At 45.9% G+C, this 22,943-nt stretch overlaps 2 protein-coding genes across 2 annotated transcripts; both read left to right on the top strand.

Annotated features, from left to right (window-relative positions):
- Nucleotides 1-1,115: 1,115 nt before the first annotated feature.
- mcm8 (minichromosome maintenance 8 homologous recombination repair factor) lies at nt 1,116-13,426 on the top strand (the record flags this gene model as incomplete). Its single annotated transcript, XM_080017197.1, has 20 exons — nt 1,116-1,323; nt 1,419-1,484; nt 1,605-1,687; nt 2,120-2,269; nt 2,414-2,511; nt 3,458-3,656; nt 4,136-4,221; nt 4,644-4,789; nt 5,514-5,588; nt 5,733-5,859; nt 6,146-6,176; nt 6,293-6,430; nt 7,983-8,043; nt 8,876-8,956; nt 9,056-9,251; nt 9,399-9,615; nt 11,167-11,376; nt 11,784-11,860; nt 12,324-12,513; nt 12,828-13,426. 20 exons carry the CDS (start codon nt 1,116-1,118, stop codon nt 12,918-12,920), a joined length of 2,532 nt encoding a protein of 843 aa, XP_079873323.1. The 3' UTR covers nt 12,921-13,426.
- Nucleotides 13,427-13,879: 453 nt separating this feature from the next.
- On the top strand, nt 13,880-21,599 carry crls1 (cardiolipin synthase 1). The gene is made up of 7 exons (XM_080016165.1): nt 13,880-14,337; nt 16,343-16,480; nt 17,079-17,208; nt 17,999-18,084; nt 18,232-18,300; nt 19,552-19,643; nt 21,080-21,599. The coding sequence occupies exons 1-7, from the start codon at nt 13,990-13,992 to the stop codon at nt 21,171-21,173; spliced, it is 957 nt and encodes a 318-aa protein (XP_079872291.1). The 5' UTR covers nt 13,880-13,989; the 3' UTR covers nt 21,174-21,599.
- The last annotated feature ends 1,344 nt before the right edge of the window (nt 21,600-22,943 follow it).

Genomic DNA, 22,943 nt, shown 5'->3' with positions numbered 1-22,943 from the left:
CCAGTGCACACCAGCTTTTCGAAAAGGGAAATGAACATAGTGGTGTGTTGACCAATGAGTAATGTCCAATGTCAATTCATTCAGTTAAATGTAACTGACTATGCTGTGTGCAGTGAAATTTCAACTCTGGCTTTAAATGCTGAATTGTATTGTAAATAATAACACGATTAACTAGTGTCTCAGATTTTGTGTGTGTGTGTGTGTGTGTGTGTGTGTCTGTGTGCAGTTAATTTTTTGGAAACCTCAAATAAATATAAAAACATTACATCTATGACGTAATAATACCGGAGAAACAAAAATGAGTCTCTTCAAGTGTACACGTTTCTTTTCCCGACGGGACTTTTTATTTGTATTACTGACATTAATAGTAATTGAATTGGGCACAAAATAAACACAAATGTAAAAAATAAATACATAAAAATATCGATTGCCTTTATTATTATTTATTACAGTGAATTTCGTTCAGTTATAAAATGGAGGAAGAGTGGGCCGGGAATTGAAAAAAATATGTTTTTTTTATACATATATATAAAATGAAGAAATTAGTGAAGAATTTTTAAGGGTTTATTGAATGTGTTATTATTATAATAAATACGAGTTAATAACGGGATTCAGACAGGAACAGGTTAAAACGTGTCATCAAACGGCCGCGGCTACGGAGCCCAACACACGTCGTGACGTCGTATATCTGCGACGGTGGAGGGAAGTTTGTACCGAGCCGTTCCGTCCAACGAAGACAGTAAGTTAAACAAATCCCGATGGCGGTTTTTCCTTAAACGTCTTGACAGTTTGCACAATAAAATCGCATTGTTACCTTTGTGTAATTATCCTAGAATGACACAATTATTTAAAATGTCAAAATAAAAATAAAAATGTTCACAATTATAACATCTCAAAGGTCCAGGCCGATACTCTACGCTGTAACACCTGCATCACCCGCATCACCTGGGACACTTCCCTTGTTCTTTCTTATGAATTAAGAATCGTTCGGGTCCACTTTATTCGGGGTGATAACGGGTTTTAAGAAAATGTGCAGTTGACAGACAAATGGCCTTGATTTGTTATCATTTGGACATGTATCCCCCCCCCCCCCCCCCCCCCATTTCTCCAGAGAAATGAGTGGAGAGGAATCCGGGAGAGGGTCGTGGCGAGGTGGGAACAGGGGATGGCGAGGACGTGGAGGCGGTGGTTGGAGAGGTGGAGGATGGAGAGGGAATGGTTGGAGAGGAGGAGGAGGAGGAGGATGGAAGGGAAGACCATGGCGAGGAGGAGGGGCAAGTGAAAGCGGAGATGTAGGAGGAAAAGGAGTCGGCACTCAGAGGAGTGAGTTGTGCTTTTAATTTTAGAAGTTAAAATCAAATATTATATTCTTTCCATGTTTCTGTCTTAACTCTCCCTCTGCCAATCTCTTTCTCTAGATCTCACTCAGACCACTTTGGATCGATTGTGTCCTTATAAAGGTTGGGAGCTCTATTTTACTGAAGGTAGGAGCTCGTGTTCAGTGGAATGTCTTAGCTATTAATCACCTGCATTTTTTCTCACAACCATATACATGTATGATGAGAATGCTCTGCATGGGTGGGTGTGTCTCTGTGTGCACGCAGGCTTCATTGAGAGCTCACCCTGTGTGGAGAGGATCAAGGTGTTTGAAAAGTACTTCACCTCCAAGATTCACCTTTACGATAAGGTCTGTCTCTACTTGTAATAACACGGATGTACAATCGAACAGTAAACAATTCTGCCTCCCCTCCTACACCATTTTGTTATGAAATATAATACATTAGAAATGAAACAGAAATACACCTTCCGACTTTTATCGCTTGTTTTTTCTTGGTTTCATTGCATGTACGATTATAGGGATTAACCAATTCTACTTTAAACTGCTGAAAAAACATCTAAGTATTGGCTGATACGTACTGGTTGGATCTATACATTAAAAAAAATCTTTATTTACATATTTGTTATAGTTCTCAAGATGAAATTTTTGTGTTGGGGATATTCTTGGATATTTTGCCGGATATTGGACTGATCCCATAACTGTACCCCTAGTCACAGAAGGAGTAGTAGTAGCAGCTGCATTACATGAGCATTAAATTTGAATGAATGTGTGTGGATGCAGGATGAAATTGAGCGTCAGGGCAGCGTGCTCGTGGACTATTCAGACCTTATTGGGAACAGTGTGGTGTGTGACGCGCTTCCTGAACTAGTCACACAGCTGAGGGAACAGCCAGAGGTCATCCTCAACTGTGTGGGGCTGGCTATACACCAGGTACACACACGTGTTTACAACTACTATTACCAATTATGTGTTTCGATCTTGAAGAGTCCGCACAATTATACCCATTTATAAAAATGTCAGCACTTCTCCTGTATGTGTAATATTTTGGTCGTTGTGGATTCTGGTTGTGTTCAGGTCTTGACAGCAGACCTGGAGAAACAGGCTGCAGAACTGCAGGGGGCGGAGCTTCATGTAGCCACGCCCATCATCAGCATCCCTCACATCAGTGCTCGGTAAACACACTAGAAACTTACCTAAAAGACCAATTACAGTCTAAAGTGCAGGCTTTGGATGGTATATTAGCATTGTTTCATTCATTATCCAGCATATTAAATGTGAAAGAAAAAATAATGTTTCGTGGAATAATAGTGGAAATCTGGAGAAATTAATATATACACTTCAAGCCCTGATAAGTTTTATTGTAAATTAAATCAGACTTCAACGAATCAATTCAACTTGTACCTTCTGTATATCACACATAAAGTGTTGCACTGACAGTCTATCTTAGAAGATGCAAGCCACAATGATGTCATCAGCTATTATTGTAACTTCCTAGATTAAGAGTGAATAAAAAGGCCTGACTTTTCCAGCTAATTCCTCATTTCAATTTGACACAAAAAAATGTATAAAACGAAAGAGTCTCTTGCCGTTGAGGGTTAGGAGATGGACCAGGAGACAGGTAAATGGAAAACCAGTTTTTGCTGGGCGTTTATTTACGCAAACAGTTACCACGGTTGTCTTTGCAGACAAACATATGAATAATACTTGTGGTGTGCAGCCTGAATTAGGAGACCAGCCTCGCTGCCAGGGGTGAGGCTGGTAAAAACACAGCAGCATTTAAACCCTCTGCTCATTGGCTCAATCACCTGCAGGTACATCCCCTTTGGGTTGCCAGTGCTGACTCTCTCCACCTGCAGATGCCGCCAAAAAAACACTCCCCACATCCTTCAAAGTCTATCCCCTAGTATTCACTCATTCATTCGTTCATCGATAATCTTTATTGAAAGCCTTGGAAAACACAGTGAGGGAAAGATAATTTGCTGGAACTGGCTTAACGGAAACAAAGAGGTTGTTTCAAGGGTGTGTCGTGGTTTGTGCGGTGTACACAGGCCACTAAAGTAAAATGGTGCAAGGGACGCCGCTGAAGTGCTGGAGTCAGTCCGCATCCCCTCTGTCCAGGTTGTATAACTACGAGCCTCTGACCGCCCTGCGCACGCTGCGGGCCAGTGTGTTCGGCCGCTTGGTCTGCATGAGGGGAACGGTGGTGCGGGTGAGCAACATCAAGCCTCAGTGCAGCAGGCTGGCCTTCAGGTGCCAGGGCTGCTCCCACACACTTTCCCTGCCGCTGCTACACGGGCGATTCACCGCACCGACCAAGGTACATAAGCAACCATTCTTTCATTTTGTGGACTCCAGGAAGGAGCTAACGGGGATAAATAATAATAAATATCAACGAATAAACCTCCAAATTAGTACAACCTTCAAGTAATGTACTCTTATCATGCAGTATTTGATGAGGTGAAGACACAAACACACACACACACACACACACACACACGTAACGTTCAATACACCTGTTAGGATAGGAACATATACAACCTGTAAAATTCAGTATTAGTATTGCTGTTGTTATTATGAAGTCACATTGTTTCATATTTTATACTTACTAGTTAGCAGAGCACACAAGTGCTAATTCCTCTTTATGGATTATATTTTATTTGTTTTTTCATTTTAACTTTAAGATACGTTATGTTACCTTACAAACACTATGATCCAACGCATCCACAAAATAATTAAAACACTCGTATACCTCACATTTAAATGTAGGTCTCTGAGTGAGTGTGTTTTCTCTATCAGTGTTCCCAGCCTGAGTGCCGGAGCCGCTCCTTCTTGCCAAACAGAAGCTCCCCTCTCACGCACACCGTGGACTGGCAGACCATCAAGTAGGTGCACGCTTCATATCCACTGCCAGAAATAGTAAATCTGCTCCAGCGATCCTCAATACAAGCCGCTAGGATATTTCTCCCCCCTCCCTCCCCAGCCAGATAAACACAAAGAAAAGATAAAAGTAGCGGCACTGACACGGCGTTGGTCCGACTCAAACCCAGACTGATGCTTTAATCAGTCACACTTCTGATTGGCTGTCTTTGAAAGAAGTCGCTTTGCCAGGCATAACGCCGAGAAATAAAATTCCCAGTCGTGTTCTTGCTCGACCCAAAATATCAAAGATCCATCTGTCTTAATTGACTCGGCTAACTGGATCCGAATATCCCAGCATTAATTTTGTCAACGTTGTTGGAAGCCTGTCATAGTTAACCAAAAGCACAACTTCCAATTCACTTTTAAGTCGCTCTTTCCTCACCAGGGTGCAGGAGCTGATTGGTGGCGAGCAGCGAGAGGCCGGTCGGATCCCGCGCACCGTAGAGTGTCACCTGACCTCCGACCTCTGTGACAGCTGCGTCCCCGGAGACACCGTCACCGTCACAGGGATCGTCAGGGTCGCCAGTGATGGTAAACACAGACAAGCACGCACACATTCCTGCTACCAGGCTTGAGGCTGCGACCAAGTTTTTTTTTTATGACGGAAACTACCGCTTCTTGCTTTATTGCGTTTGACCAATAAACTTTGCAACATATATACACATTCTAATCAAAATGGGAATTTAATATTAGGTCATTAAAGTGGAAATCCATAAGATCGTCTCTGTTGGGTGGTTTAAAGCATAAGATTCCATTTGAAACTGCAACATTCTTTTTTTCAACCTTTGCACATGCATAATACGTATTTTATTATAGCGCTTATTTTCAAGTGCCAGCTAAAACAAATGAACAAATTCGGGATATTTTTTGACAAATCTCATGGATTACCACTTTAAACTTTATGCTGGCTTGACACTTTGGGTGGAGTAATGGCTAATATTAGGTATGTTAAGTCTATATTAAGTGTATGAATACAAATTGTTTGCAGTTGCGTTGAAGAAATCTTAAAAGGCTACTGAATTAAAAAATTTACACCAATTGTGTCTCGATTTGCTGCTGTTGGTGTGATAAAAGATGTTGCCACCTTGAGATGGCACTCTGGAGCCATTCTTCAGTCTATAAAACATGGTGTGTGTGTGTGTGTGTGTGTGTGTGTGTGTGTGTGTGTGTGTGTGTGTGTGTGTGTGTGTGTGTGTGTGTGTGTGTGTGTGTGTGTGTGTGTGTGTGTGTGTGTGTGTGTGTGTGTGTGGTGCAGGTGGCACCAAGGGGAAACAGGACCAGTGCATGTTCCTGCTTTATATCGAAGCCAACTCGGTCAGCAACACCAAAGGTGTGTGATCTCTCTCCTCCTTATGCTTTTGTTTTCTCCGTCTGCACTTCCTCTCCTATGTTCTCTCCTCCTTTTTTTTTTTTTTTCACTCATCTCTTTTCCCTCTCGCTTGTCTTACCTAGTCCATCTTGCTTTTTTATTCAGGACAGCGCTCTGATGCCGGCGGCCAGGACTCGCGTGGGAGTTGTGGAGGAGAAGAGTTTAGTCTGAAAGAGCTGTACGCCATCCAGGAGATCCAGTCCCAGCCGGACCTGCTGAGGCTCATAGTGCAGTAAGATCCTACATCCTGGTCCTACCGAGACGCATACTATGCATCATAATATTATTATGATGATAGGTTCGGTGGGGCAGATCCAAATACACACAGATTCATCTGACGGAATAGAAGGTCACATATTACCACTGCAACTAACAACGTTGTTTCCAATGATTTACGTTGTTGCTTGAGCACCAACTTTTTAGATAATTCAAATACATATGTTATCTATCTATAGTTATATATGTAAAGTAAGTAGAATGTCACTCAACACATTCCTCTTCTCTCTCCACCTTTCCAGCTCCCTGTGTCCTGCCATCTATGGCCACCTGGTGAGTAAGGTCATACATTTAGGGATACTATGATGCCAAAGCATCTTATTTCTGTATCTGCGTGGTTCTCTTTTGGTATTAATATACTGTATTTGTGTGTGCATGTGTGCCCGCAGCTGGTGAAGGCGGGCCTGGCTCTGACCTTGTTCGGCGGTAGACAGAAGCAGACGGAGAGGAACAGCATCCCTGTCCGAGGAGATCCTCACATACTGGTGGTGGGAGACCCTGGACTGGGCAAGAGTCAGATGTTACAGGTAAAATCTGCTCAAATCTCCACCACATAGTGGAGTAAGTGGATATACACTCACTGGCAACTTGATTAGGAACACTGTACTAATACAGGGTAGGGCCTCCCTTTGCTCTCAGAACAGCCTCAGTTCTTCTTGGCATGGATTCCACAAGATGTGTGAAACATTCCTTTGAGATTCTGATCCACGTTGACATGATTGCATCACGCTATTAAATTCCTGCAGATTTGTCAGCTGCACATTCATGCTGCGAATCTCCCGTTCAATCACATCCCTAAGGTGTTAGATTCAGATCTGGTGACTGGGAAGGAAATTGAAGAACAGCGAGCTCATTGTCGTGGTCATGAAATGGATGCACGTGGTCAGCAACAATACTCAAATAGGCTGTGGCATTCAAGCGATGATTGATTGGTATTAACAACCGCAAAGTGTGGAAAAAAAAATTCCCCACACCATCACACCACCGCCACCAGCCTGGACTGTTGACACAAGGCAGTATGGGGCCATGGATTTATGCCGTTGATTACAAATTCTGACCCTACCATCTGTGTGCCTCAGCGGAAATGGAGTTTCATCAGACCAGGCTACATTTTTCCAGTCTTCAACTATCAGGTTTTGGTGAGCCTGTGCCCACTGCAGCCTCAGCTTTCTGTTCTTGGCTGACACACGATTGGCCGATTAGATAATTGCATGAATAAGTAGGTGTACAGGTGTTCCTAATAAAGTTATTGCTGTCCCACTCTATTATACTGTGTATAATACTGTGTATAAACAGGATGTGTGTGTGTGTGTGTGTGTGTGTGTGTGTGTGTGTGTGTGTGTGTGTGTGTGTGTGTGTGTGTGTGTGTGTGTGTGTGTGTGTGTGTGTGTGTGTGTGTGTGTGTGTGTGTGTGTGTGTGTGTGTGTGTGTGCGCGCGTGTGTGCATAAACACACACTATATATACAGGTACTCCTCACTTAACAACCAAGTTCCATTCTTAGGACCAGGTCGTTAAGCGAATTGGTCGATAAGCGAGGACCTGTGGCTGGTATATATAGTATATATAGTGTATATAGTGTTATTTCACCGTAAGGGGGCGTGGCCATTGCAGACGGTAGTGTAGTGAATACTGACAGACTGCGAATGGTGATGAGATGAGATGTATAGAGAGTGTATATAGTGTATTTGGTATATATAGTGTATATAGTATATGAAGGGTGACGCGCGAGGATGTGCTTGATGCACACACAGTGTGCACGCCACGGTATTGTACACAGCGTATAATACTGACTGGTCAGAGAGCTGGTCTTAAGTCCGAACGGTCGTTAAACAGGTAGGTCGTTAAGTGAGGAGTATCTGTGTGTGTATATGTATGTGTGTGTGTGTGTGTGTATATATGTATATATGTATGTATATATATATATATGTACACGCACAGTATATATGGGTTCCTTTGAGACACATGTCCTCACAACCACTGCCAATGTTGCTTGGCTGCATTGTTGTTGCAATTATTAATACTGTTGTATATTAAAGTGTGTGTGTGTGTGTGTGTGTGTGTGTGTGTGTGTGTGTAGGCTGTATGCAATGTGGCTCCTAGGGGAATCTACGTGTGTGGCAACAGTACCAGCACTTCAGGCAAGTCACATAGTCTAAAATAGTCTTCTGTTACTTTGTAAAAGTCACAGATAATTGTTTCTGTGCCTTCCAGAATAGCTCTGGTTCTGAGTTTTGATTGGAGCTAATTATATCCATCCCTCCCGTCACACAGCACCTATTGTTCTCCCTGTCTAGTGAGTATCACAGCTCCAACAGGACAGGACACCCGGGTAGACACGCTAATTTTGACCCCTTTACCGGCGCGATGCGACACGTGTTGGAGTTTGTGACGCTGGCGCGTTTATAGACGGGAATATCCGTATTTTTTACAGCGGGGGGGACCCTGAAATGTAGTTAGTGGAGGGATCGCACCGTGGGGAGCGCAGCAGAGAACCCCCACGCTCCCCAGCAGGGAGCATCCATGCCTTCGGTGCTCCATGCTGCTTCTACTGCAGTGTTGGGTCGTTCATGAGCCATCCGATTATTTTTGAACCGCTCAAAATACTTTATTTTTTTCCCAAGTTTTACAGTTTTATGTTGTTGTTTGTTTAAGTTGCTGTCTCCTCTACTGTTTCATTCCCAATCACACTGGCACCATGACACGCCCCTTTTCTGACATGTTCACGACGTCAAACGAGAAGCAGCAGAAATAAATGGCATTTCTCCTGGCGATGGGAAAGCGGCACTAATTTTGGTGTGAAAACGGTAAAAGTGGCACAGTCATAAAACAAGTTAGTTTGTCAAATGTATTCCCTGCTCAAGCAGCCCTGGTCCGTTGTACAAGCTTTCTTGTAAATTTATTATGTAAAGGGGCATGTAAGCTGTGACATGACATCGTGATTTAAAGGAAGGGGTGTGGTTTTGTGTTTAGGACTTACCGTGAGTCTGTCAAGAGACCCAGGATCGGGAGACTACGCTCTGGAGGCTGGAGCCCTGGTCCTGGCTGACCAAGGTACTTCGGTTCATCATTTCCTTGGTCTTTTTATCTCTTGCTTCCGTTATCTTTTTATTCATTCCGTCGCCTCTCTCTCTCCCTGTTGTCTCGGGGCAGGTCTGTGTTGTATCGATGAGTTTGACAAGCTGGGGAACCAGCAGCAGGCTCTGCTGGAAGCCATGGAGCAGCAGTCGGTGAGCCTGGCCAAGGCTGGGATCGTGTCCTGCCTTCCCGCCAGAACCTCGGTCGTAGCTGCCGCCAACCCCACCGGAGGACACTACAACCGAGCAAAGACCGTGTCAGAAAACCTAAAGTAAATAGGGGGTCTATAACCTGGAGCCGTATAACCTATTGCACTGAGGACTAAAATAGGACTGTACTGCCCAGTGCCAAACAACAATTTGAAGCGTGGTTATCCGTCTTTAAGGTCTGCTCATCACAAAAACCTGTGTGTGTCCAGAATGGGCTCGGCTCTCCTCTCCCGCTTCGACGTGGTCTTCCTCCTCTTGGACGTCCCAGAGGAGTCGCACGACCGCCACCTGTCGGAGCACGTCATGGCCACCAGGACAGGAAGGGGCGGGGCCAGCAGCGCCACGGTGACCAGGGCGAGCCGCAGTGAGCTGGAGGGCTCCGTCCTGCTGGAGAGCTCCGACTCACCCCTGTCCCAGCGACTGCAGGTTGAAGGCTGGAGACACCAGAATGTGTCGTTTCGCTGTGCTGTGAACCTCAGCGCTTCCCCGAATTGATATTGTTTGTGTTTTTCTGAGCTGTTATTTGAAAGATATAGTAAACACCAAAACTGAGCTGCGTCCGACCCCGTTTGGTCACCCGTCAGGCTTGGGCGATCGTGCAAGAGTCCAATAGCCGATTGCTGGGCGGCAGTGATGGGCGATATACGATTTTATCGGGGGTGTGCGGTGGGGTTGGCGCTCGCATAGAACGTAATGCAATGGGGTAAATGTGGTCTCCCCGTTCCAGAAGTGCAGGATTTATCATTAACAGGTAAAGTATTTACACAAAAACATTCAGTTTTTACTAAATTTAATCCCATAGCAATGCAGACGTGCATCCCGACAGTGGGCAACAAATGAAAAGGAATACATCTAAAATAAAAAGACGGGCACAGGAGCCGGCGCGCACCTCTGTCTGGAGGAGAAACAAATAAAACTCTGTTCCAGTTCTCTGAGTTCGGTTTATCTTTTTCACTTTCTATACAATATAAATCAAAAAATTTCTCTATGGGATAACATTATATATTGCTCTATTATAATCACAAGACTTGCATATCGAGCGGCAGGTACGTGCAGGGGAGCACGTGGACCCCACGGTGCCCTTCTTATCAGGCGCACTTTTTAATTTATTTTTTTAAATGAATGGGCATCGAGATAGCTGATTGCCTGGACAAGATATATTCACGAGGAATTCCTCATGAACTTCGAACCTCGGTGCACCTGCGATGTGCGCACAGCGGAGGGCAGATCACGGGCGCCCCCATGGGGCGTCTCCTCCCAGTGATCAGCGGCTCTGTTTGACCAGAGCAGCAAAATGCCTAGAACCGGAGCTGGGGGTCCACCTGCCTTTTCTTTTTTTTCGAGCGCCTGCCCCTCAAAGTCTCTGTACGGGACTGTAGAGGGGAAGTGAGACCCGGTCACCAGTGGTTACTGGACAGCTCTGTGCGGAGAGGAGGAGAGCCTCTGCCCCCTCTCTCCCTCCTCTCCCTGTCTCTCTCTCCCTCCCCGCTCCACTTTCAGAACATGATAAACTGCACCTACACCGTTTCAATTCTCTTTGATTTTTCCTGGCGGATAAAAAAACAACAAAAAAAAACGTCTGTCATCAATGCCAATCAACGATCAACGGAGTCGATGACGATGACAGAGTCGATCGCCGATAGACGATTCAATCATAATTCGGCCCAAGCCTATCATTCGTTCAGAACTCAGTCACAACACACCAGACCATTTACGTATCGCTTTTATTTATGTTGTACTAGGGATCCGCAATAATCCACATTGTACACATGAAACACACTTTAGGTTTCATCATTACGCATTGGTTTTCAATTCTGGTCCTCGGGGCTTAAGTTCTGCTCCTTTTCAGCCGTGTACAGGTGAATGGGATCAACTAGACAAGAGAGATACCCCAAGTAGTACCTCGTTAAACAGCTGTTTTAAAAAAAAAAAAAAAAAGCCTATTTCCTTCAAGCCTTATTTACTCTCTCTATCCAGATCCCTGCAGGAGAGTCTGTGGACGTGATCCCAGTGTGCCTGTTGAGGAAGTACGTCAGCTACGCCCGTCAGTACGTGCACCCGTCGCTCTCCAGCGACGCGGCGCACACCCTGCAGGAGTTCTACCTTTCTCTGAGGAAACAGGCCCAGTCTGCAGACGCCACACCCATCACCACCCGGCAGCTGGAGTCCTTGATACGGCTCACCGAGGTGAGAGCTGTTTTTTACTAGTGGGTAGTTAGTATTTAGTTGGCGTTGTATGTCATGCCTACTTATGAAGATGTGCATCGGGGGAAACCGTTCCTGTAGGACATTTCTAATTGAACATAGGGGGCCCCAGGCTGCTTCAGGGGAGGCACTGAGATGTGTTGCGGAAAAGCTTTTTTTGTACGATTGTCTTTTTTCAGGAAGTTGGAAAGCAAAAATTCTGAACAAAAATTTTAATACATTCTGTAACAAACAACAAAAATAATATATTTTTTATTTTTTATTTACCCTTCCCTGTTTAGGCTGCTTTGTCCACTGTGGGAGACGTCTGGTGGCGGGGGTGCTTTTAAAATGATGTGGCACTTTCATATCCTCCTTCCTTTCCTCTACTGTTCTGTGTGTGTGTGTAGGCTCGAGCCAGGCTGGAGCTCAGAGAGACAGCGTCCAGGAGTGATGCTGAGGATGTGGTGGAAATCATGAAACACAGGTATCTGATTAATCATTGATCTTATGATTAATCAGTGATTGATCAAAAAATATTTTGAATATTTTGCAAAACATAAAGTCAGACCAGTGGCTGAGCAAATGGCTTCTACTGTACTAAAGGCTTCTACTGCTTCTATGACAGACAGGCAGAGAGAGCGTCTTGTTTTTTAATGCATTGTCGATGCATCGTTTACCTCCATGACCTTTTTACTATAAATAATTGTTGGTTTTTATCCGGTTTACTCACATGTTTATATTTTAATGTATATCCGCCCACTCCTCGCCATTGTTTGCTGCATCATTTTCGCTCAAGGCTTTTTCCCTTCTGGTTTTTTGGAAGTTTTCCTCGTCCATCTGAAAGCCTTAGTGAAGTCAAACTGTCCTTGCATGTGGTTTTGTCAAGCCCTTTGAGATTTTAACTGGGATAAAGGCTAAACAAATAAAAAAAGCTGCTCCCTCCCCAGTCTAGCTGACACTTACTCCGACGGTCTGGGCGGCCTGGACTTCCAGCGCTCCCAGCTGGGTTCGGGGATGAGCCAGCGGAGCTCCGCCAAGCGGCTGATCACCGCGCTGCACGCGCTCGCCCAGAGAACTAATCAGAATCTGTTCGACCTGCAGCAGCTGCGAGCGCTTGCCGAGAAGATGGGCATACAGGTAGAAACACTCGAAAACACATAAGATTCCTGGTAAATATGCAAAGAGCACAGCGCTGCTGTGATTTGACGGACGAGGGAGGTAGAGTGCCTGCGAGGATCGGTGTCGTAGCCGGAATCTTTTATTATTTAGAACTTGAGAGAGACATGTTGTATTTGGGACGATATTTTACTATGCGCACGAAAACGAAGAAAAGAGTCCGGTGTAAAGCAGCAGCATGACGGAGAATTTGCATTGCAGCATACCTTGTACAGTTGTATCTGTGTTAATTTATCCATAGTTTTTGTTTTTTTGTTTTTTCCCTTTTATTCCAGGTGATGGACTTTGAGGGCCTGGTCAGTTCTCTGAATGAGCAGGGTTTCCTTCTGAAGAGAGGAGCCAAGTTATACCAGTTGCAGACTGTCTAGCCCTACTACTACAACGCTACTACATGCACAGTAGACAAGGCAATCCAGCTGTAGTCCAGAGCCTTCTGTCTGTTTTGTTTCTCATGCAGCTTATTTCATGTTTACTGTGTTTGGCTATAAGGCCTTTACCTTGCACTATGTGTCACTTGTAAATTGACTCGACTCACAGTCCTATGATTTCTGACGAGCATGATGCCGTCACCCCTATGACTAACAAACCACCACTCAAACAGTGTCATATTTCAGAATATAGGGGTTCCATTTGTTTTAATGGAAACATAATGAGGGAAGAAAAAAACATGTATTGTAAAAACAATGAAAACTAAAATAGTGGATAGACTGAGTATACAGTTCTCAAACACACACGCACACACGCAGTGTGCTCACTGGAGGTGGTTTTCAGGTGTTGTTGGATAGCCTTTGTTTGTGGCTCGTGGAATGTTGACTTTTCTGGATGACAAATATATAGTTGAATGGTGTTTTGTGGTTAGTGTATGTTTTGTACATGAACGCTTTCAAAATATTGCCTGAATAAAATGCCTGCACAGAGGTCAAACAACTGTCATGTTTTCCAGCTGTTTGTCCGGCCTTTCGAATAAATGTTTTCCCTGGTACCAAATGGGTACAATATTTGGAGGAAACCATTACAACCGGGATCACAGCCTGTTTATTGGGTCAAGTACGTCTGCGTCACGGAACAGTCAGCTCTCCGCGCCGGGTGAAGGAAAAATGAACGTACAAAGTCGGCGATGCGAGGGGCTTGAGCGGCAGTTAGGACGCGGTGGCACGATTACGAATACATTTGTTTGTTTGTTTGTTTGTTTGTTTGTTTTACATGACGAAGGGAGAACGCACGCATCGCCCCGCCCCGCTCAGCAGCGGCCAGCGCCGTCAAGCCGAGCGCGCCGCCCACACCCGACGCGGGCTCTCCGACGGTTTTGCGACGTCGCCAACCCTGCGCCCCGCCGCCTCGGAATACGGCAGCGTGGCGGCCTGCTAAGCGGCAGCCGGAGCGGACGGCGTGGCGCGAGGGAGCGACGCGCGCGCGGCCCGGTGAGCGTCGCCTCGGATGCTGCTGCTGTGCGTCCGCGGGAGCCACGCGCTCTTCGGCGCGCGCGCCACCGTCCGCCGCGCGACCGCGTGTCGGACCGGGACCGGGCCGCGGTTCGGGTGCGCGAGGTGGAGGCACGCCGCGCCGCCCGGCCCGTGGGGCCCCGCGGCGGACCGGCCGGGTCCCGGAGGTTGCGGCGGCGGGTGGGCGGCGGCGCGCGTCAGGCCGCCGCTGTCGCCGCCCGCGCCGCGGGGACTGTGCAGCGGGAGCCCCGGCCCCCGGCGGCGGCCTCCAGCGGACCCCGGTGAGGGCAGGGAGGGCTCGGTCCATGTCCCGGGTCACGGACTGTTCAAGTTCAAAGAGCTGGTGGGTGGAACACTCCCGCTACGGTTTAGCATCGTTATTGTCGTTACTAACCTGTTCACCTATTAGCCTTTGTACGTCAGACAGTCTATCGCGATCACAACGTCAGACAGACTATAACAATCGCAACGTCAGCCAGTCTGTCGCGATCACAACGTCAGAGACTATAACAATCGCAACGTCAGACAGTCTATAACAATCGCAACGTCAGCCAGTCCATCGCGATCACAACGTCAGACAGAGACTATAACAATCGCAACGTCAGACAGTCTATAACAATCGCAACGTCAGCCAGTCTATCGCGTTCACAACGTCAGAGACTATAACAATCGCAACGTCAGACAGTCTATAACAATCGCAACGTCAGACAGTCTATCGCGATCACAAAGTCAGACAGAGACTATAACAATCGCAACGTCAGACAGTCTATAACAATCGCAACGTCAGACAGTCTATCGCGATCACAACGTCAGACAGAGACTATAACAATCGCAACGTCAGACAGTCTATAACAATCGCAACGTCAGCCAGTCTATCGCGATCACAACGTCAGAGTCTATAACAATCGCAACGTCAGACAGTCTATCGCGATCACAACGTCAGACAGAGACTATAACAATCGCAACGTCAGACAGTCTATAACAATCGCAACGTCAGACAGTCTATCGCGATCACAACGTCAGACAGACTATAACAATCGCAACGTCAGACAGAGACTATAACAATCGCAACGTCAGACAGTCTATAACGGGGGGGGGTTCAATTCCAATCTGTGATCGCCATCAGCGAGGCGTTTACAACAACCCCGTCCTTGAAATGACCCGTGGAATGTCAAGGTAACATAACACTGTTCGTGTTCGATAATGGCGGCTGTGAGGCCGGTGACAATGGCAACAGGGACATACGCTGACCGATAAGTTCACCTGGAACACCTGTACACCTACTTATTCGTGTCATTATCCAATCAGCCCGTCACGCGGCGGCCTTCGATTTCATTTTCCTGATTGTTGGCGCCAGAGTTTGAGTGTTCGTTTCACTCTAAAGTTCAATTTGAGACAATTCTGCTCAGTGGAGACTGGCCAGACTGGTGGGAGCAGACGGACCGGCTGCGGCAACTCACGCGTCTCAGGTTTCGGATTTGGAATCGATCGAAATGAGCATTCGGTTACAAACTTCAGATTCACAAGCAGGTTTTAGCAATTCTCCCCCATGTTTTTGCGGGTAATATTGTCCGCTGTCCAGCATCGCTCAGGGCTCGACATTGGCGCTCGCCCGGGGCAAGTAAGCTCTCTGCTGGGGCAAGTGGAAGGCCTCGTGCGGTTGTCCGATCGGGCGAGTGCAAAAATGAACGCGATCTCTAATTTAAGGTTATCCGAAAATAAAGTGCGTACGAACTCGCTGAAGCGGAGTTTTTCCCCAGCTGACGGACAACAACCGCAGAAGATCGCGTCGGGTTCCGCCTGTGCAGAAAGGTCTCATTTTTATTTTTATTTTATTTTTTGTCAAGTTTTACAGGTTATGTTGTGTTGTTTGTTTAAGCTGCCGTCTGAAAAGGAGCGCACCCACTGTCACGTCAGGTTCACAAAGCCCACACACGCACTGGTCTGACTGTGAGGTTTTATTTCGATAAGTTATTTTACGATTATTAATTCCTATATTATTATTTTTATTATTTTCTCAGATTTAGTTTATCCTTGTTTCTTTTTGTAAGACATTGCCAAGATCTTCGGCTTCACAGTCAACATTTCCAACGTTAAAACCCCTCAGTATTAGGTTCAGTGGTAGGATCAACTGGGACCGTCACGCTCATGACGTTTAAATTGGTGATTAATCGCCGTACAAATTGTGATTAACAATTTAATTGTCTTTTATGTTAATTTTATGTCACTGTAATGGAGTAACAGCACACATCCACCCCCTGGCTCTGGTTTACAGTGGCTTGTCCGTCTTGTTGCTCATGGAGCGGTCATGTCTTGACGTGATATTTTCTGCCGCTCGTTTCCCCCAGTACGAGAACCCGTGGACGGTCCCCAACCTGCTGTGCGTGTGTCGGATCGTGCTGGCTCCCTTCCTGGGCTACCTCATCATCCAGGAGCACTTTGGCCTCAGTCTGGCCCTCTTCACACTGGCCGGAGCCACCGACTTGGTAACCAGGCAGACAACCAAACGCAGGATCCTTCAATATCAGCTCGACACTAGAGCGATGGAGGGGAAAGCTGCACGACAGCAACTAATTTGATAGGACGGGACGTAGCTGTCGTCTTTGTTTTCCTGGGCACGTACCAATCTCCAAGCAGCAGCAGGAGCAGCGAATGTGTTTTTATTATAAAGTTGACTAAAGTAGACTCTTTCAGTGTATATAGATAGATAGACGCTTCATTCATCGTCGGAAGGGAAACTGCGGCGTCACAGCGACTCGCATTAAAAACAGGCAATTATGATAACGCACGGAAAAAAAAGAAATGGCAATGTGCAATAAACCTAAGAAATGGCTGAAAATTATGTTTGCATTGCAGTTTGCTTTGGCAATAAAGACCAAAAAAAACCAAAAAACAATAAACAATACAAATAAACAATATTACTAAAAAGAATGCTGGTTTAAAAACTCCATTTGACACGTAACTAACATTTCAGCTTCGTGGAGGAGAGGCCCCAAAGGAAATGTGCCTTTTTTAGTTACCACTGTTTAGAATGAGCCTCCGCATTGCGACGCTCCCTAACTCTCCCCGCTCGCCCTCCGTCAGCTGGACGGCTACATTGCCCGGACGTGGCCCACCCAGAAGTCGGCGCTGGGCAGCGCTCTGGATCCGCTGGCCGACAAGATCCTGATCAGCATCCTGTACGTCAGTCTCACCTACGCTCAGCTCATACCAGGTAGGACCGGCCGCACGGCAACTCGGACGCCGGTTTCAAGAGCCGAAAACAAAGACTCGGATCGCGAATTGAAAGTTGGTTGTTTCCTGTTGTTGCTGCTTTTCCGTGCGAAGCCCGGAAGGGCCCCAGCGTAGTTTTAGCTACAATTTTGCTTGTTTTGTGTTGTACAATTTTGTGTACAATTTACTGGGTGTTGTTTAAAAATGGATTTCAAAAAATAACTTCTTGAAATAATTTTAATTGATACCCTGATCGATACATTGACTTAATTGCCGGTCCCTAAACACTACGTGTCTTAATAAAAAAAATATATATATATATATATATATATATATATATATTTTACTTGATTAATTTTTTTATTATTTATTTATTTTTTATAAAAAATAAAAAAAACAATTCTTAAGTAAAAAAAAAAAAAAAAAAAAGTTAATGGTTAAAGGTGGTATCGAAGGCATTCAAAAATTCCCTTTAACAAGATCTAAATGGCAGGACACATTTCCCGGCTCACGGACTCTTAAGATATCAACATCAAGCTGTTAAGATTTCACACTGAATACAACAGTTTTGATAATAGTATCGATGCAAGAGGGGAAATTTAGGTGCTACAGAAGGGCACATCAATATGATACGGTAAAATATGAAATAAAAGAAATGGAGAAAATAGAAACAAAGCTGGCAATAAACAAAAAATACAGGACAAAATGGCAATGTAAAAATAAAAACAGCAAAACCTGTAAACCTGGAAGTGTCGGAGCAGGAAGATGAAACTCTCCTCCTCTTCCTTCAGCTCCCCTCACCGCTCTGGTGATCTGCAGAGACATTGGTCTGATCGCAGCCGTCTTCTGGGTTCGATACAAGACCGTACCTCCGCCGGTGAGACCACGCCCATGAGGACTCGGTTTAAATGAACACACATACACACACACACACACACACACGTGGTGATGTGCTATCGTTTCCAAAAAATATATATATATTCTTTTATCATCTTTCGCTCTCCTTCTCTTCCTCCCCCGGCAGGTGACCCTGAGTAAATTTTTTAATCCCTGTTATACCACGGCCCAGCTCAAACCTACGCTCTTCAGCAAGGTGAGTGCGCACACACACACACACACACACACACACACACACACACACACACACACACACACACACACACACACTCGTACTGTGGACTTTGAACATCGTAGTGTTGAGTACGAGAGTGGATTTGGAGCAGCAATGGGGAGCTGCGTAGAGAAACTCCTTTTAGTTTTAGGTGAATTTCATCCAAATAGCAGTGAAATGGCGTATGGAATTGGTATTTTGAATAAAAAGTATATAAACATAAATAACCTAAAAACAAAATTGCGAAAAAAATAAAAACCCAGTGTAACATGGTGGGAAAAGAGAGGAAAGAACTACAAAGTGACCAGAACCTAGTAGAGCAAATACTGTATGTAATATGTACATGTATTTGTATGTTGTGTACTGTATATACATACACACTGCTGCTCCATAATAACTCTGTGGATCGTATGTGTACGTATGTTACTTTTATCTTCCATTATATTTTATTATGTTATTTAAATTTTCATCTTAGATTTTATTTGTTATCTCCATCTTACTTCTTCACATGCGCTCTCTTTTTCTGCTGTGACACCCGTATTTCCCCACAGGGATCAATAAAGTTTTAGCTTGTCCAATTTTTTTTTTACGACAAATATTGCAAATATTTATGTGTCTGATATAGACATATTATGCAAATTTTTTTCCAGGGCCTTCAGAGTTTTGCCCTGTGCCCATTTCACTGCATGAAGTGCTTGAATTTCGTCCTCAGAATTTGAAGTACCAGATTACTTTGTGTGCTGTGCTGAAGTGCTTGAAAAGTCCTTGAAAAAAATGTGATCGTTTGAAAACCTTTGAAATATACTGGTTTCGTTGTTAAAATTGTAACGTGATTAAAAATAAAAATCCCAGAATCGCCTTTAACATAGATTATGCCAGAGAAATAAACATTTTCGTCATTGAAAATTGAAAAAAAAATGGTGCTTCAGAGAATACTTGAAAGTCCTTGAACTGCCAGAATGAACCCTGGCAGATAGAATTAGTGATGTGAATTTAAAAGATTTTGACACTATAATTAAAAAGGCACTATTTCGGCGCTCTCAACACTTGGATCAGCGGAGGAAAGTGACCTCTGGCTCGTCTGATGGGCTCATGATCGGAGCTAAAGGGGACCCGGAGAACGGGCGCGAAATCATTCCTTGGCTTCGTGGACGGTGTGAGAGTAGACTCGCGCTGATTTTTATTTTTATTTTTTTTCATTGAATGTGTGTATTGTGTGTGTTGGTGTCGTAGGTAAACACAGCCATCCAGCTCCTCCTCGTCGCCGCCTCCCTGGCTGCTCCGGTCTTCGACTACACGGACAGCCTGCTGCTGCAGTCGCTATGGTAACACACCCAGAATGTACAGCGCGCGCAATTACAGCGACTCACACACCAGACCTCAATTAGGGGCTGTCACCATCAATAAAATGTAGTCGATGATACGTGTCGTACAAATTATTGCGATTTGATCATTTAATTGTCTTTTTGTATAATAATGCATAACAATACTTTGTGTTATAATAACCTAATAATGCACGTCTGTCTAGTGCATCGATTGACATTGAACATTGGAACATTAAAATTTGCGTTGACATAACGGCAACAGTTATTCCCACAACAACAATTCATTCCAGCCCATAATTCATATTTCTTTTGACTCGAGCCGCCTCGTGGAAACACGCGTTCATCGCCGCGCTCCTGACAGGGATGGGAAATCCCCTCAAACAGTCGCGTCGCGTCGCGTCATGAGTCTGGAATCGTAACGATTTGACCAGGCGGTCGCCGTCGGCTCGGATGATTGCGGTCGGGCTATGTTGTAATAAATGCGCCGGCTCTGTCCTCAAACACACAGGCGTAAACAAGCGGGCGCTGTATCAACTTCAACTGACATTACGTTGAGGGACATCCTTTTGCGACGCTTGTATCTCCTTCGACCAGTGCGCGCACGTTCAAAATTTGACGGCCTTCAAAGACGTTTGAGTGGCACAGTTTAACAAAACGTGGAAGCTGGGACTGCCAGTTAAAGTCACACACCGGGGAACGACGCCCTTTGTGACTCAGCGGCAGAGGAATGAAATCAAACTCAGTGGCAGGCGTTTGTTGACAGAACCCGTATTTCCTCAAATAGTGACGGGGGCTTTTATTTACCTCAGCTGCCGTCTGGGTGCCGCGCTCCTCAGAATAACTACATCTAAAATAAACGTGGCGGGACGCGCAGCCCGCCCGAGGTCCCTGCCTCGCAATGCACCGTCCCGAGCCAAGGAACTTCCCCCGCTTTAAAATGTTTGTATCATACAAGTAGGAACTAATGAAAACAATCGATTTTTTAAAACAAAAACCCGCACACGCTGACCCAGATTCAGCCTCGTTCGCCAGTTTGTATTTGAGGAAATGACCCGGAAAGGGAGCTCGAGGTCCCGCCGCCGCGTCGCAGCAGCGTTTGGAGGCGTCGCCACGAGGGGGGGGGGGGGGGGGCTCCCGCAGCAGCCGAAACACCGAAGACTCGAGTTCGCCTCAGGGGCTTGAGCCCAGAACAAGAACCCAGATCTCTCTAACTGCGCCGTAGACGGTTGTGGAAGTTAAAAATGAATCACGTCTTACTGTAAAAATCTTCTCAGATCGGGGGTCCCAGAGACAGCATCTATCAAATGGGATTTGTGGCCTCGTGCATATTAATCCAAACCGTCAACCAGAGCTGGAGCATCACTTTGACCAATCAAAAAGCTTGATTTTATTTTTATTCCCCCCCCAGTCGTTGAATCCGGTGCGTTGTGTTGCAGGTACATTACAGCGGTGACCACCGGCACGTCAGGATACAGCTACTGGCACTACGGACGCAAGACCGTCCAAGTGCTCAACACCAAATCGCCGTGACACCCAGGAACCGGGATCATCCTCGGGAACGACGCCAGGGTGGAGGGGCTGGGGGGGTCGGAGGCGCCTGCTGAAAGAAAGGGACGCATAGGCCGACGCGGCGAACGCGCAAGCCTTCCGAGCTGTGACACTAAGTTGCCGTGACAACCGCACCGCGCCGTAATGACAGTCGTCTCCCGGGGCAACGGGGTGCATCCCATAGCACTACAGGACAAGCCGGCCTGGCTTGGGTCTAGAGAAACGCACCTAGAAATAAATGCGTATAGAACGTTACACACGTTTGTTTAGTGATCCGGCAAGACCCTTCCTTGATTTCTTCTCTTCCTTTTCCAATCCAGAATGGTTTCCGCGGTCACCCAACACATTGTCAAATGAGTGTTAGTTTTGTAAAAAACTCATTTACGATTAAAAAAAAAACCAAACAAACTCACAAAAAAGTCTGCATTGGTTTCTGTGTGTGTGGGTGAGGATGGATCCAGCGTGCCACGGCCCCCAAATTACACTTAAAAAATAATAATAATAATGGAAATGAGCTCTTGTGATGAGTGTTGAGTGTTGCAATATCAAAATGTCAAGGCTGCCCTCCACTCCATCCAGGATACCAGCACGTTTCATTGAAAGTGAACTATAAGTAGTGACGACAGGTCAGTCTCTTTCTTGGGACTGCCCAGTCGGAGGACTCGCTCCGTTTTCCATCTCTGCGTTCGTTGGATTTGGTCGGTGAAACGCCCGGCGAGCGAGCGAGCGAGGGAGGGAGGACTTTGAACCGGGAGGGTCTGGTGAGTCGGTTAATTTGGTCCTGGGTAATTGTTTTCCGCTCGCCCACTCTTGCCGGAGTGACCCCTGACCTCCGAGTCACTCAGAAGACTCGTTCGTTTTAAGCCCGGCGCCCCACGGCGCTGAGCTTTTTTTCTTCCCGACCCTCTCATCGGCTAAGCTCCCCGGTTGCCCCTTTGACCCGAGAAGCAGGATGGGGCCGTTTCCTGGACGGAACACCCTCGTGCCTCGGCCACGCGCGACTCTCCGCTGTCGTTTTGGAGGTTGACGCACGAGAGCCGCCGGTTTGATGGGGTTTGCCTGCCGACGCACCGATTCGCCGCCGGCCCCAGAGATGGGATGAGCGCTCGCGATGGCAGCAATACGAGCTTTTCCTCCGAGTCCCGGAATTATTATTTCCTGACCAAGGCCAAGCCTCCAGGGCTCTACATCGTTTCAAATTAAAGACGTTTCCAGAGACCTGGACCTATTATTTTTAAGATTTTCCACCATATAAGGACCGTAATCATTTTACTTTTGAAATTGATGGTGGAGAATAGGTTTGTTTGGAGGTTGCCGTCTTGGTTCAGGCAATAGCGATAGTGTCAATGAGAAACAAAATAGGCATTTTTCTTGCTCCTGTATGTCGTGATGTTGAGGGAAATTCGCTAAAATCAGTCAAGTTTTGCTTAAACCACTGTTCATGAAAAGGTTTTGGTCCAGGCTCCTCCCATCCCATCACATGTTAAGTGTCAGGTTGGTGCTTTGCCGTCAAGAGTGGAACGTCTGAAATAGGACCAGCTCCTACACGAGACACGTCTACCTGTAAACGAACAAAACCAAAGCTGATCCTTAGGAGAGACATTTGCCGAAACATGGCTATCTATAACCTTTTTTTTTTTTTTTTTGAGATTTCGGCGACGGCGCAGCAGGAGTTGATGGCGGAGAATCTCGAGTGCGGCGTCTATTCAGCCGTCCGCGGTGTTTAAAAGCCTTACTTCAAACTTGACTGGT

The sequence above is a fragment of the Zeus faber genome (assembly GCF_960531495.2).
Source record: "Zeus faber genome assembly, chromosome: 16".
In the NCBI taxonomy this organism is placed as follows: Eukaryota; Metazoa; Chordata; class Actinopteri; order Zeiformes; family Zeidae; genus Zeus; species Zeus faber.
This window is presented reverse-complemented; position numbering and strand designations above follow the sequence as displayed.